General features: G+C 44.5%; 1 protein-coding gene across 2 annotated transcripts in view; it reads right to left on the bottom strand.

Annotated features, from left to right (window-relative positions):
• The window catches only part of HUNK (hormonally up-regulated Neu-associated kinase), a 46329-nt gene that overhangs the window by 12368 nt on the left and 20185 nt on the right, over nucleotides 1-13776 (bottom strand). For both annotated transcript variants that reach the window (XM_048293895.1, XM_048293896.1), the window contains exons 3-6: nucleotides 10390-10445; nucleotides 5866-6001; nucleotides 5509-5636; nucleotides 2183-2318 (exon numbers count right to left, since the gene is read on the bottom strand). In XM_048293895.1, the coding sequence (XP_048149852.1) occupies nucleotides 2183-2318; nucleotides 5509-5636; nucleotides 5866-6001; nucleotides 10390-10445 (456 nt within the window). The remainder of the gene's footprint in view (nucleotides 1-2182; nucleotides 2319-5508; nucleotides 5637-5865; nucleotides 6002-10389; nucleotides 10446-13776) is intronic.

Raw genomic sequence — 13776 nt, 5'->3', positions numbered from 1 at the left:
AATGCTTGGGGTTGGGTTTTTTTTTTCCCAAGCTCAAAAGCAAAACTTATCTTGGACACTGCACGTTGAGACATCTGGGCAGCAAAAGAAATTCAAGCAATTTCAACTTGAAGTGCTCAGCAAAATGGGAAATTTTTGCTTGCCTTCAGGGAATTTCTTTAACAAAAGCAAGCTTATGAAAAGCTTGGGAAAATATTCTCCTGAAAATGCAGTTTCTGCTGTTCTCCCACCTTATCTCCATGCTCTTCCCCTTCCTACCACGCTCCTGTCTTGGGAACAATGGGTGTTACCCCCAGAGCAGTGGAAGGGCACTGCAAGAACGTAACACCACTCCTTCAGTGTTGATTAAGAGAGGAATTGATTCTTTGCAAATTCAGCAGTGGGTTTTCCACACACTATTTCACCACACCTTACCCATATCTGCACACTGAGGAAAAATAGGAGAAATTTCATGGAAGCTGACTCTAGTGGTACTTTCTGAGACAAGCTCAAAAGGAGCCAGGCCACGTCTTTAAAATATTTAAAACTTTGCAGATTATTTTCCCTATAAAGCTCCAGTATGACAAAGTCTAGGTAGGTCAAGCCTGAGGCATCAACTAAATGAAACAAAAGTAATATTATTAAGAAAGAAAGAAAGAAAGAAAGAAAGAAAGAAAGAAAGAAAGAAAGAAAGAAAGAAAGAAAGAAAAAGAATCTCTTTAAAGGCTTTTATCGTTTACAGCTTCACATGAAATTTGGTTTCAGATAGAAGTATCTATTTTTCTCTTAATTTCTGATAAAATGATCACAAAAGCAGCGCAGTGAGAGAACAAAAAGGAGGAAGAAAGAAAGGAAGGAAGGAAGGAAGGAAGGAAGGAAGGCAGGCAAGCAACTGTTCTATTGCAACAGCAAAGCACAGCATTCCATATTGATGTTCCCTTTGAAAATACTTCTAATAGGAAAGGATTATAGTTGTTCTTCTTGTTGTTGTTATTATTACTGCTTTATATTACCCTATACACACATAGGCATGAGCAAACTTATGTCTTCTCTGCAGTTCAGCACGGCATTTTCTTCCCTTTTTTCCACAGGATCCCTTGCCTTCTGGGGAGATTGATTCCATAAATAAAGAGCAGTGCACAGCTATTCCAGCCACGAGAGGCTGGAACAGCATCTGGAATAGGGCTTGGACACTTCACTGCACCAATACCTCTGGAAAGGACCCTTCCACCACAACGTGACGAAAGCCTTACAACTCTCATCTAGGAATTAAGAAACAGAGGCGTGGAAATGCCCCTAAAAAAGCAAAAAACTGTGAAAGTACGTTCAAGCCCTATTTCTTTTGCATTTTTTTCCTCTTCTCAAAGAGGAGCCAGTAAATCCTGCAGGTCCTGGGTAGAGTATGAGACACAGCTGGAGGGCTTTGATACAGGAAGGAGGTTTTATCTGATCAAATATAGACATGTAATTCCAAGTGAGTTGCCTGAGGCTTCATTTACAGTCACTGGAGGGGAACTTTTATCTCCAGGGCACAAAGTCATCCGAAGGCAGAATCAGAGAGAAGTCAGATGAATGGTTATGTAAAAAGCGCCCTTATTTCTCTCCACTGACTGCAACTCTACGCTGCAGATGTTTCAAGTCGAGCAAGATTATTTATAACCAAACTGGACCACAGGCATCTTCCCTTCTTTCTTTTTCCCTGGATGGATGTTTGACTGACCATGAGATTTGTTCTCTGCCTGCTTTTAGCCACATATTCAGCAGGGTGCAGGTATTCAACACCAACAACCAACAAAGCGAGACCATTAAACCCTGACCCTTCTCACCACAGTTTGCATATTCCCTTCATCCACAGAACCTCACAAACAGGCAGAGGCCCTCCTGGAGAAGCAGCCTGGCTTTTACTGACCAAAAGTAAAAGGAGGAGATCAGAACTGCCTGTCACAACCCCACTCCCAGGCCTGCAGCCAATTAATCAGAAGATCTGCACCCCAGCCCACCCTGCAAATAATGCACTATCTGCCAGCTTCCAGTTTAAGGCATTGCTTTTGGCCATTTCAAGCAACACAGGGCCAATCCCAATAATGCTTAGGATGGAGTCACAAAAGCAATTCCTAGGATGTGTCACACAAAAGGAACGGGAACACCAGGGAGATAATGTACAGGCACCATGGCAGGTTTTCTCCCCCCCTCCCTGCTGTACCTGTTTGGATAGGTGACATTGGGTGGTGCTCTTCCAGGGTAGTTCTCATTGAGCCACCGATTTGCCAGGGCCTGCTGGATGTTTGGTCTCTTTGCAGGGTCTGGCTCCAGCAGAGATCGCAGGAAGTTTATGGCCGCTGTGAAGAGATCAAGGAAAAACCCCAACCAACAGCTCTGTCATCTGCTTTAGGACTTTCAGAGGAGATGAGTTACTACAGGTGAGTAGCCTGAACAAAAGCACACTAAAAAGGAACGTTTTCCTTCCTGCATGCTCCAATGTCCTTGAGAAAATGAAGAACTGATAAGGGATTAGTAACTAAAGCAAACAATGATTTACAGTCACAATGATTTACAGAGTTATAAAGGAGAGGGGAAAAAGCACTTTTTGTCTCAGAGCTCATTTGAAGTTTTGGAACAGGTGAGCCAACATTTAATTTCCACATGAGGGCAAGAGGCTGGAGCCAGGTCAGAGACAAATCGCTGTGCTTGAAGCAGGAGATGGAGCAGGGCTCAGTGGAGGGGAGGGAAGGGATGCAGACCTGGGAACGAAGACACAGCAAATTTGGCTCCCTTTGACATTATAAGGATAAATTCTCCCTTGGCTTCCATCCAACGTACAGTCAGCTGCAGAAGGTTTCAGCCAAATTAAGAGAGGACAGCAAAATAAACAGGCTTTGTTTTGTTCTCCTGAACCTTCAACTTTCAATGATATTCAACCACTCCTCCTGAGTTTCTTGCAAAAATGCTCAATTTTTAAGTCATGTGCTTTTTACATGATTAGGAGCAATGAAATCAAGTGATTTGCCTAAAAACTCACAAGAAGTGCCTCTCTGAGCTGAAAGTAAACTCTGTTTTAACTAGGTTTGGTCTTTATTCCTCAAATTATCAAGGCTAGATTTCACTGCTCCTCCATGTAATTTAGGGAGAATAAAACACCTGCAAAAATCAGGTTTCAGCTGGAGAGAGGGCCCTCTCTGTGTCAAGAAGCTTATGTGTGCAAGAGAGACGTATTACTCTGTATTTACCAGTTCAGCCAGGCATCAGCTGGGCTTCTTCTAATCTCTCCCTTCACTAACCACTGATTTATGTGAGATACTTTACTCAAATATTCCCGAGTATTTTTGTTATTATCCTGCAGCAGCCACGTTGCAGGAGCAGCAGGAAGAGCCTACATCCGAGTTCCCAAACTTGCTGGAAGCTGCTCTCTGCGTGCCTGGTGTGCCCTCTTCACCCCCATCACAGCAAACAACAAACCCCTTGTTCTCCCATTTCATCCCCTCTCGCTCCAGTGCTTCCCCCACGTCTGTGTTAGAAACCTCATACGTCCCATGGGTTCAGAGCCAGAGAAATCCCCCTCCCCAAACCCACACTCCCTCCTTCAGCACCACCATGCTTGATCTCCAAATCACCCAACGTCTCCTTAAAAATCCTACTTCTCCATCCCCACCCTTGCCAAGAGGCAAACTACTTAAATAAAGCTTGTGAAGTGCCACAGATCAACAGATTCAGACTGGGAGAAACTAATTCTGAAGTGAAGATTCCCCCCTGGAAGCTCCCAGACCTGGGCAACAGAGATGAGCAACAGCACCTTGGCTGATTTGAGTTCAGATGGCACAAGGAGCTTTTCCAGCTAAGCCACACAGCTGTGGGACAACAAAATGATTTCCCCAGGGAGCAAACATGAGGGAAAAGGAATATGTGTAAGGTGAACACCAACTTCCTGACCATCTGACCTCTGCTCACCTAAAATCAATAACCAGATAGCTGCTGTTCAAGAAGCTTAATGAGAAACAGGTTCCTAAGCGGGAAAACCAAACACCAACTCCAAAATTTCCCTGTTGCTACCCAGATTGCTTTAGGTGCTCACTGTCACCCAGCATTTTAGGTCACACAAATGAAGTGTTTTCCTGCTCAGTGATAAGACTGGCTACCTGCATGATGGGACTGTGTGTTCAGTAACCAGGAAATTAGATATTGAAAGACAATGTACTGAGCATGCAAAACAGACTCCTGTAAAAATGCTCTACTTTATAGATGAATTAACGGAAATTAAGACCCAATTAAAATAGAAGGTCCATAAACCCAAGAAGGTAACAAACCCCTACAATTCAGAGAGCAGAGGAGCAGAGTTTCCGCCCAGTGACCCCAAGCCTAACGGCAGAGGGAACAAATGTCACCTTAAATCACACTGTGCCATGTCACTGAGCTCTCATGGCCCATGGCTCGGGTCAGGCACTGATGGGCACCTTTGTCCACAGTGAGCAAAGGTTAACATGTTTAAATCTAGTCCATTAATTTGCCATCATCTCTCTGCAAGTTCAGGCTGCTGGGGCTCTCACAGGATAAACAAAATACTGCCTTCCCTGGGGACCACAGTGTCAAGTGAGCTACAGATGCTACAGAGAGAAAATCTGGTCTCCATTGTTAAGTGGCAGGATGGATGAAACAGTGAAACGAAGCCTGTCAAAAGCAATGTGATCTTTTTTGCTGCTCAGGGTCTGGCCTTCTACCGGGTGGAAGGTGGAACCCTGAATCTGTACTTGGAGAATTCACCTTGTGACTCAACTCCCAAGGGCTTTTTCTTACACCCTCTAACAGCAGTTTCCATTCCCTTTTTGTGTTTGCAATCTTTTAATTTTATCAAAAGCCCTTTGCAAACAGGCTGCCAGGGTAGGAGACAGAAGCTCTCCATGGACAACAAATTTGGCATAAAAAAAATAAAACCCAGCCACCAAATAGAGCTTGTTCCAAATGCTGGCAGTGGCCTTGCTACAAGCTGAAAAGTGATTCTGTTGCCTAGTGACATGGCTCTGAAGCAGGAATTAATATTTCTAATACTAAGACATCAACTAATTTGCATTTTGTGAACACGCAAAGGTTATCCCAGGTAACTGTCCCAAAATAACTGAGTGCATGTCATTATTCCGTAATAAATGTGAGGTCATTTGAGGCAGTTTATCACTCAACCCCAGTCATGATAATGCCCAGGGATCTGTTATTCCAAAATAATCTGTTCATCCATCCTTACCCTGTGCTAAAATCTTCTCGATGTGCAAAACTGACCAACTGCTCTACAAAAGCAATTCCACAGAATTTCAAAGATTTGTTCCTTCTCTCATATTCAGCACAACTTGGTGCTTCTCCAGAAGGCAAAGCAAAAGGAATTCTGCTACATCAACTCTTGCAGGTCTTCCAGAGGCCAAAATGAAAAAAGGAATTTTTCCCAACTAGCACAACACACCAGCAGCATGACTCACAATCCGTAATTCCATGCAACACCTCTGACCCACTGGATCTGGACAGGTCCCAGCGACCCCCCTGGATTACCTGAGGAGAGCTGGGTGGGAAAGGGGTTCATTTCTTTGTCCACCATTTTTTGGTACAAGGCTCTCAAGCTGAACGGCTCCACAGTGAAGGGTAATGTTCCGGTCAGCATGGCGTACATGTTCACCCCACTGAAAGAAAACACACAGAAAAAGAAACCAAAGTGACCGGGAGCAAGGAAGAATTTAGGTTTTAGAGACTGTACTTCATCTTTAATCTCATCTGACAGTTATTACAGGGTTGATGCCCCATCTCCGAGAGCATTTCAGGTCAGGTCAGATGGGGCTCTGAGCCACCTGATCCAGCTGGAGATGTCCCTGCTCATTGCAATAACAATTATAAACTTGAGAAGTAACTCACATGGACCAAACGTCTATTTTGGGCCCGTATTTCTTCCTTGCCAGAAGTTCAGGGGCTGCATATGCTGGGCTCCCACACTGGGTGCTGAAGGGATCAGAATAACCCAAGATTCCTGCACAGTTGCTCAATCCAAAGTCTGTGAAGGCACAGAGACACAGTTATGAAAGAGAGACACAGTCAAACTGTGCTAGAGCACAAGTTGAAAAGAAGGAACATTTCTTCCAAAAGCTAAGCAACAAACTCCCTAAGGAGAAAAAGAACTCATCCACATGCAAAAATTTTATGTAATTTGCTTCTACGAGGCGCTAAATAGCCAGAGGCTTCTACAAACAATAAAAAGAGCCTTAGAACATGCACAGTTATCCATTTCATACACAAAGCAACTACATTTTGCTGGCAACTGGATGGCAACAACCAGAGCTGAGCTTGTCCCAGGTCCTGAGCCACCTCCGGCTGCCGTGGCTTCCACACTGCAGCAGGACGTTATGGAGGGGACAAGGTGAAGTGGGATTTCTTCAACATTCCCTCTAAATCGTGTAAATGAACCATCAGATGTAAAGGGGGGTCCCTTTCTGGGGCTGCTGTGGTGATGCACAAACACAGCGGATTCGGCTCTGGAATAACACACAGAGACCTTGGGGCAAGAAGGGGAATGGCTTGACTTGGCTGCCCCCTCCCTGACTTCTGCCTTGAGTTATTGTATTCCTGGCCCCTGGGTGTATCTGACACTCTCGTGGCAGTAATAATGAGGGACTGGCAAAGCTGGCACTGGAGACAAGAGGGAGCCCCTCAGCAGGAGGGGCTGCAGTTTCCCAAGTGCTTTCGGGCAGCCCAAGGGTGTTCCCAACATCTCCCTGCTGTCTGCTCCAGTGCTGGTGTGGCTGCAGGCCAAGATGGGTTTAGGGAACAACAAATCCCATTCATTAAGAGTTGGACTTGTTGATCCTTGTGGGTCCTCTCCAACTCAGAATATTCTGTGAATCTCTGAAAACCACCAGTATTAAGAACACTGACACCTGATTAATTCCTCGGTATCCTCTCTCAGTCATTAGTTTGTGGCTCTTTTCTTACCTGCAACTTATTTGCACTGGACTTGCAGTGCTGGCCTGTCCTTCAGCTTTCACCCCACTGAAAATCAAGTTTGGCTGAAATTTGAGGAGTTCCTCGAGGTATTAGAAGCACCCTGACAGGGCAGATACATAAGCCTTGTTCCTTCACAAAACCAGGCAAAGTATTAAAATGCTTACAAAAAAATGCAATTATAACAGTGCCTGGAAGAAACCTAAATGATGGCACAGTGCTTTCCACTCGACTGGCTGCCTCTCTGAGAGCCAGGCAGGCACAGGGGAGACAGGAATCACCATCTTTCACAGCTAAAGAGGCTCACTGGGGTTTTCCTGGAGAACGCTGTCAAAACTGAAGGGAGAATCAAGACAATTTCCTTGCCTCTGATGGAAAACAGTTGTCTCTGGACACTGCTTAATCATCCCTGCTAGAGATGTACCATCCCCGGGGCTCTTACAAATACTGCAGAGGATCCATTAACTTAATTAATGTATTCATTAGCTGTGGCCTGAGATGAGTTCTGTCAACTATAAAACACTTTTTAAAACTCAAAGAAATAATATCTCCCCATAGTTTTATTCCTGGTCCTTACCCTGCTGTGTCATGCCAGCTCCAAATTACTTGACTGTACTATGATGTTTTACAGTCACAGGATACAAGGACTGTATTCTGTGATGGTGTCAATCAGCATCCCTCCATCAGTATCCGTGGAGGGATACTCTGGGAGAGGTTTTCATTCTCTTACTTGCTTCAGTTGTAAACCCCTTATTCACTTCCTTCAGCCCATTCATTTCAGCCGCTATGCTTTTTTCTCCCTGTTGAAATGCAGAATGTGTGCAAACAGATGCATCCTGGGGACAGGGATTCCATAGCCATGGAGATGAGAATATTGTTATTAACACTGTGGCAGCACAACGTGATCACAGTGTGATTTCCATTGTTTTTATTAAGGATGCATTGCTGATTTTGATAAGAACAGTGCGACCACCAGCACTGATAACCTCGCTGCCACTGCCTGCCTCTGCCTTGGGCTCCCTTTCAAGAAGCCCAGCAAATTACAGAATTCAGATCAAAGGCCACCCTTGGTTTTCCAAAGTAAATATTTTGACATGGGAGCTCCACCACCCCCACCACTCGTGCTATCGAAGCATCATCACATTGCTCTACTCCTCCTCAACGCCTCCAGGGAATCCACATCAAGCTATGGATGCACGGCTATCCCTGGAGCTCTGCCAGTCAGAACAGGGAAAGAGCTGTTAAATACAAGCTCCTGGACAAGCTGGACCAGCAGAGCTCCACAGAGCTGGGCATCCCAGCAGGATGCCAAGAAATTTGCGTGGTCCGTGAGCGGCTTCTCCTGCTGTCTTTATCAGACACCGACTGCATGGGCTGGTAGATAATGAGGAGTGAATTATTTCCCACAGTTCCAATCCTGATGTTCTTCAATGTGATTAACAGACTGCTAAGAGTAAGTCCTCTCAAAGGGAATTTTGCCAAGAAGAATATCTAAGAGCAGGTTCTAAACCCCCTTGTCACATAGCCAAAAGGAGGAACAAATCCAAGGTGCCCTTGAGCAGCTGGGTGAAGCAAGGGGCTCAAGGCATCCAGTTCTCACCAAAATGCAAGAACAAGCAGTGACTTCAATGTCACACTTTCAATCTTCATTTCACCTTTTGTTCTTCCTTTCCCAGATATTACAAAACCAATATTTTAATTTTTATTGGCTACTCCTGTGTTTGCTGCTGGACAAACCACAGAGACCAAGCTCTCACCCCACAGCAGGTAACGTGAGATGGTTTTGTAGCTCCAGGTCTCTTCTCCCAGTCATGAAAAGCAGCACTTTAATTCCTCCAAACACGTTCTTCACTCCTGAAGAACCTTCCTGGGAAGGACTAGGTGATGACACAACTGATCATTTCTAGTAAGACAGGCTACATAAAATATTGCAGCCTTTCTTTTGCTGCAACATCCCCAGTTGGGTGGTGGGATTTAATAGCTTTGTTTTAGAATACACACTGCCTGCAATCTGCTTTGCTTAAACATCAGGCTGCAGACCTGAGGACAATTTATTGAGGCTGTGGAAGATCAAACTGTCTCTTTTCTCTATGCTTCCCACACCACCCACTGCGAGGAGACCTTTCCATGCAGCCGAAGCAAATGGAACTGCAGGAACAGGCCTGAAGTCGTTTCCTTTGGCACATGAGTTTTAATTGTACATGTATCATCTGGGAAGGCCTTGGTTTGGATGTGAAGCTCACAAAGTGTTGTGTAATCAAACACCCAATAACAGGGAAGTTATGTGAGTTCTTTAAATCCATCAGATGTTCATAGAGCGCTGGTGCAAACCATCTGGTCTCACTTATCTGCTAAATCAGGATAATGGGTGGTATCCATCAGTACTGATGAATGATTCATGGTAACAGATCAGTATCCTCCTGACCCACAGCCGAGGTAATGCAGAGTTCTCTTTGCTGTTATTTTCCCAGGCGGTTGATTTGCTACAGAGTAATCACTGAAAGTCCCGGTAGCATTTCCAAACCTGAATTCCCTAAGCAGAACCTGGGTATTTCAGATTTCATTAATCATCCTGCCCTTGTTTGCTTGGACATGCATGTGCTTTATACGTCACAGTGAGTGTCCATTTGACCTGGATGTTTGAATGTTAAGTGGTTTTCACCACTTTTCAGCCCATGAAACTTTCTGAGGAAAGTCAGCTGACTTTTTAAGTCTGCAACCACAGACACTGCTGTTGGCAAAAGTGAAGGCATGGAAAGAAATATAAACAGATGTTTGGCATTTGTTTTATGAAAGGAATATTTTCTTTTCAATGCCCACATTAACATTAATGGAAGTTATGCAAGGCAGTGAGAGACTATACCCACCAATGATTAATCCAAAATGCCTGCACAGCTTGAATGAATCAAGCACCCCACACAACTGATACCTAAATACAATCAAGGCTCTACCGTTGATCTTTTTTATTTTTTAACGGCCCTCTAAACCAATTTTGTACTGGGTGCTGGAAGCAAATTTAACAAATACAAATATAGGACCACATTTTGCCAGCTGCTAAAAATGTGTGCAACTCCCACTGACTTCAGTGGAAGCATATGCTCACGGGGGCAGAATCCAGCCCCTAGCAAATAAGAAACGATCATGATAATAAAATAAACCACTTCTGTGGTGTCAATTCTTAAATTCTTCACCAAGCTCCCGATTTGAATATGAAAGATGTGGGTTTAAGATGTAGGATTATTCCCATACCCAGTTAAAGCTGAATTATTCGGATCCTTTTTTTCACAAAATGCTGTCAGGAACAGCTTGATTGCTATCTATACTCTCTCAGCTCCTCTCTGCAGCAACATTAGCAGTCGTCACATGGAGGATTATGAAGCCTCAAAAACTCTCTTTATAAAACTAACAATTTTAATTACTGGAATTGCCAAACTGGTTTCATACCAATAAGCTTGATATTGTTGTCTTCATCTAGCAACAGATTTTCTATCTTCAAGTCTCTGCAAGAAAGAAAATATTTTGAGTGAGTCTCCAAAATAATGAAGCAGCTTTGCCTCACTCTCATCAGTGTATGTACAAGGCTTGTATATAATCGAATGTATAATGAAAGCAGCACACACAGTTCCACAGCAAAAGCAGAAAGCCCCATGCATCCTGCCCAAAATTAACAGTGCTTTCACACACTGCTTCCCACCTATTCTTCAGGCACAAAATGACATTACAAGCACTTGTCAGTACATCCTGTAATTAACCAGGCTCTTCATGTTTCTTAAGCACTGGAAGTTTACAGGAAACTTACAAACTGGAAACATTTTAAGTATGTTTGTGGAACTGGAGGTCAATTTCTCATTACTCTTCACAGCCAAAGGCCACAGCTGAAGGATAAACCTGAGATCAGAGGAGCAAAATGTCTGTCTGTCTACAAGAGAGATCAGAATCAGCCTGCTGTGAGGTGAAGCACCCAAACTCGTTGCAGAGATGGTCACCACTGGTATTCCCATACGCCAGAGGTAAAATCCAAGGCTGAGGGATTGAAATGGTTTGTCCAACACCACACAGAAAATCAGCCCAAAACCCCAAGCTGTGCAGACTGAGCATTAAGTATAATGTGAAAAAAAATCACTTTGGTTGCTATACAACTCGTCCATGACTTCTAGCACTTGGCTAAGTCTTCATCACAAGGATTTTTTTGCCCCCATCCAGACAGGAAATATTTGTAACAATCAGCATGCTGGGATATCCACAGCTCAGAGGGGCAGTGATGCTTCTCCCAGCACGCTTTGGAAAAATACGGATAATAAAGCCATCAGCTCTAACTATGGGAAGTCAGTGACATCCGTGGTACTTTGCCTTTGTAAGGCAAAGGCAGTGATGAAAGATGCCTCCATTACAGATGAAGATATTGGACTTAATAAAATAAGACAAGTAAACCAACCAAACCAAGGCAAGTACGTCCTCAAGGAGGGATCTGTGAAAGGAAGACTCCAAGGCTTTTTTAAAATGTTCCTCATTTCATTTCATGCCCATGCTGTGTTTCAAATAAACCTGAGGCAGAAGAGCACCTGCAGGTAGAATGACCCTCACCTCATCAGTAAGACCACAAGGACCTACACAGGAGGGATTTTTGGCATTGAAAGCAGCATGGGCAGGTGAAGGGGGGATTCTGCCCCTCTGAGGTGAGACCCCACCTGCAGATCTGCCTCCAGCCCTGAGGACCAACAGCAGAGGGACGTGGAACTGCTGGAGCCAGTCCAGAGGGGGAATGGCTTCAAACTGACAGAGAACAGGCTTAGATAGGATATTGGGAAGGAATTCCTGCCTGTGAGGGTGGTGAGGCCCTGGCACAGGGAGCCCAGAGCAGCTGTGGCTGCCCCTGGCAGTGCCCAAGGTCAGGCTGGACATTGGGGCTTGGAGCAGCCAGGGACAGTGCAAAGTGTCCCTGCCCATGGCAGGGGTGGGACTGGATGAGCCTTAAGGTCCCTTCCAACCCCAACCCCTCTATGACTCTGTGATTATATTCCCTCCTCTGGCAGTATCCTCAGGGGTTATCCCAGGGGGTTATTGCATGTCCTCCAAAAGGCATTTCCCTTGTAGGGCAACCAGCGCTGCTGAGAAAGGGCTTGATCCAGGGACAACCTGCCCTGCCAGATGGATCCAGATCAACCCACTTCTGCTTCCCTCTGCTGCCAAAAAAGGGCTTAGTGCCTCATGTCTCACATCTTTATTGCTTGCAGATGGAGGTTTTCACAGACATTGTGATTGGTCTCCAGGAAGATATCAGGGCCGGGAACTTAACAGGAGAGACTTCCAAAAAACCAGTCTGGGAAAGATAAAAAAAAAATACAAAACGAAAGCCCCCACCACTTCTAAAACCTCCAATTAAACCAAAATCAACAGAAGCACTGCAATGCTCAGTACAGCATCTCAAAGCAAAGAGAAAGACCATTTGGAAGCTCTGAGTATATGAAATATTAGCTAAGAAGAGGCAAGACTTTAAAGGCAAGAAAGGGAAAGATGCAAGCTGTAAGTTGAGGGGGAAAGACATCCAGACAATCAACAAATGAATGACAGGAGGACTAACCATGAACACCAGAAAAGATATTTTAAAGGATTCAAGGAAAAAACAAAAAAAAAAAGAACAAAACGTAAATATTACAGAGCATTTTAAAGCCATCAGAGGAAAAAAAAATAGAAAGGTAAATATTGCCTCAGTAGAGAGTGCAGGCAAACCTGGTTAAAGCTGTTTACCCATCTGTCTGTTCTCAGCAGATTTGCCAGTGAGTGCTAACTGATCTAATGGTCCACCCCAACAGGAAAGCACTGATTTTTGGAGCAATACCAGGAGCCAGGACAACAGGCTTTCCCACATTTCTCTTTGTGGTGGTACAACCCAACTGCATACCTGCTCTAGGACCCATTTCCATGAACATCCTAAATGCTTCGCTAGGTCAGTTCTGTCCAGTACAAACTTTAATTATCTTTCACAAAAAGAGACTTACCTGAGTTTGCTCCAAAACTTGTGGTCCAGACTATTCACCAGCTTTCACTGAGTGTCTTACTTGCCTTTTATTTTCCAAACCCTTTATCATATAGAGCATGAAATTCAGGCCTCCAAACATTCTTGGGGGCAATGGTGTTTCTTTTTCCACTGCAACAAAGCATGGACTCTGGACACTTTCAGTTTCCCTCCCTGAAGTAAATCTGATCTTGTTCCTTCACTGTCACAGCTCCTCAAAAAAACACAACTAAAGGATTATTTATGGGTTTTCCCCCATAAGTAAATTCTCAGCTTTCATTGCTGGAAAAACTTAAAAATACCCTCAGGCACTAAATGCAAAAGGAACAAGAAGTGCTACCTTTGCCTAAGGGATCAGTTCCCTGATGCTGAGAGTCTCTAACTATGGGACAAGTCAGTCACATCTAGGAATAATGAAGGCAGGCAAGGAAGGCCAAGCTGCATTCCCACAGTGTGGAGAACCAGCAGATATTTATGTCTTCTCAGCTCATGGAGCTGGCAGCACACAGTTGGCATTCCCTGGATCTGAAAATACACCATCTTTATGGGCTAAGTTTCTTTGGGAGTTTGTTCTGCTGTCGATGGGGCTGATTTATCTCTTTGGACCACTCTGGAAACCCCAACTGCAGCCAGTGCCTGCAGTGAGGAACACAAGTGGATCCCTGGAGCGAGTGACCCCATCAGCTGCTCCCAGAGCAGTTTATTCCATGCCAGGGCAGGCAGCAGGCTGCAAAAGGCAAGTTTTGCATTTCACACTTTATTTCTTGTCTGGGGGAGGAAGGATGAGAAAGAAGGTTTCTCCAGCAAGCAGCTGC

Source organism: Corvus hawaiiensis, chromosome 2 (genome assembly GCF_020740725.1).
Source record: "Corvus hawaiiensis isolate bCorHaw1 chromosome 2, bCorHaw1.pri.cur, whole genome shotgun sequence".
Taxonomy (NCBI): Eukaryota; Metazoa; Chordata; class Aves; order Passeriformes; family Corvidae; genus Corvus; species Corvus hawaiiensis.
Note: the sequence above shows the minus strand (reverse complement) of the source record. Positions and strands in the feature narration are given on the sequence as shown.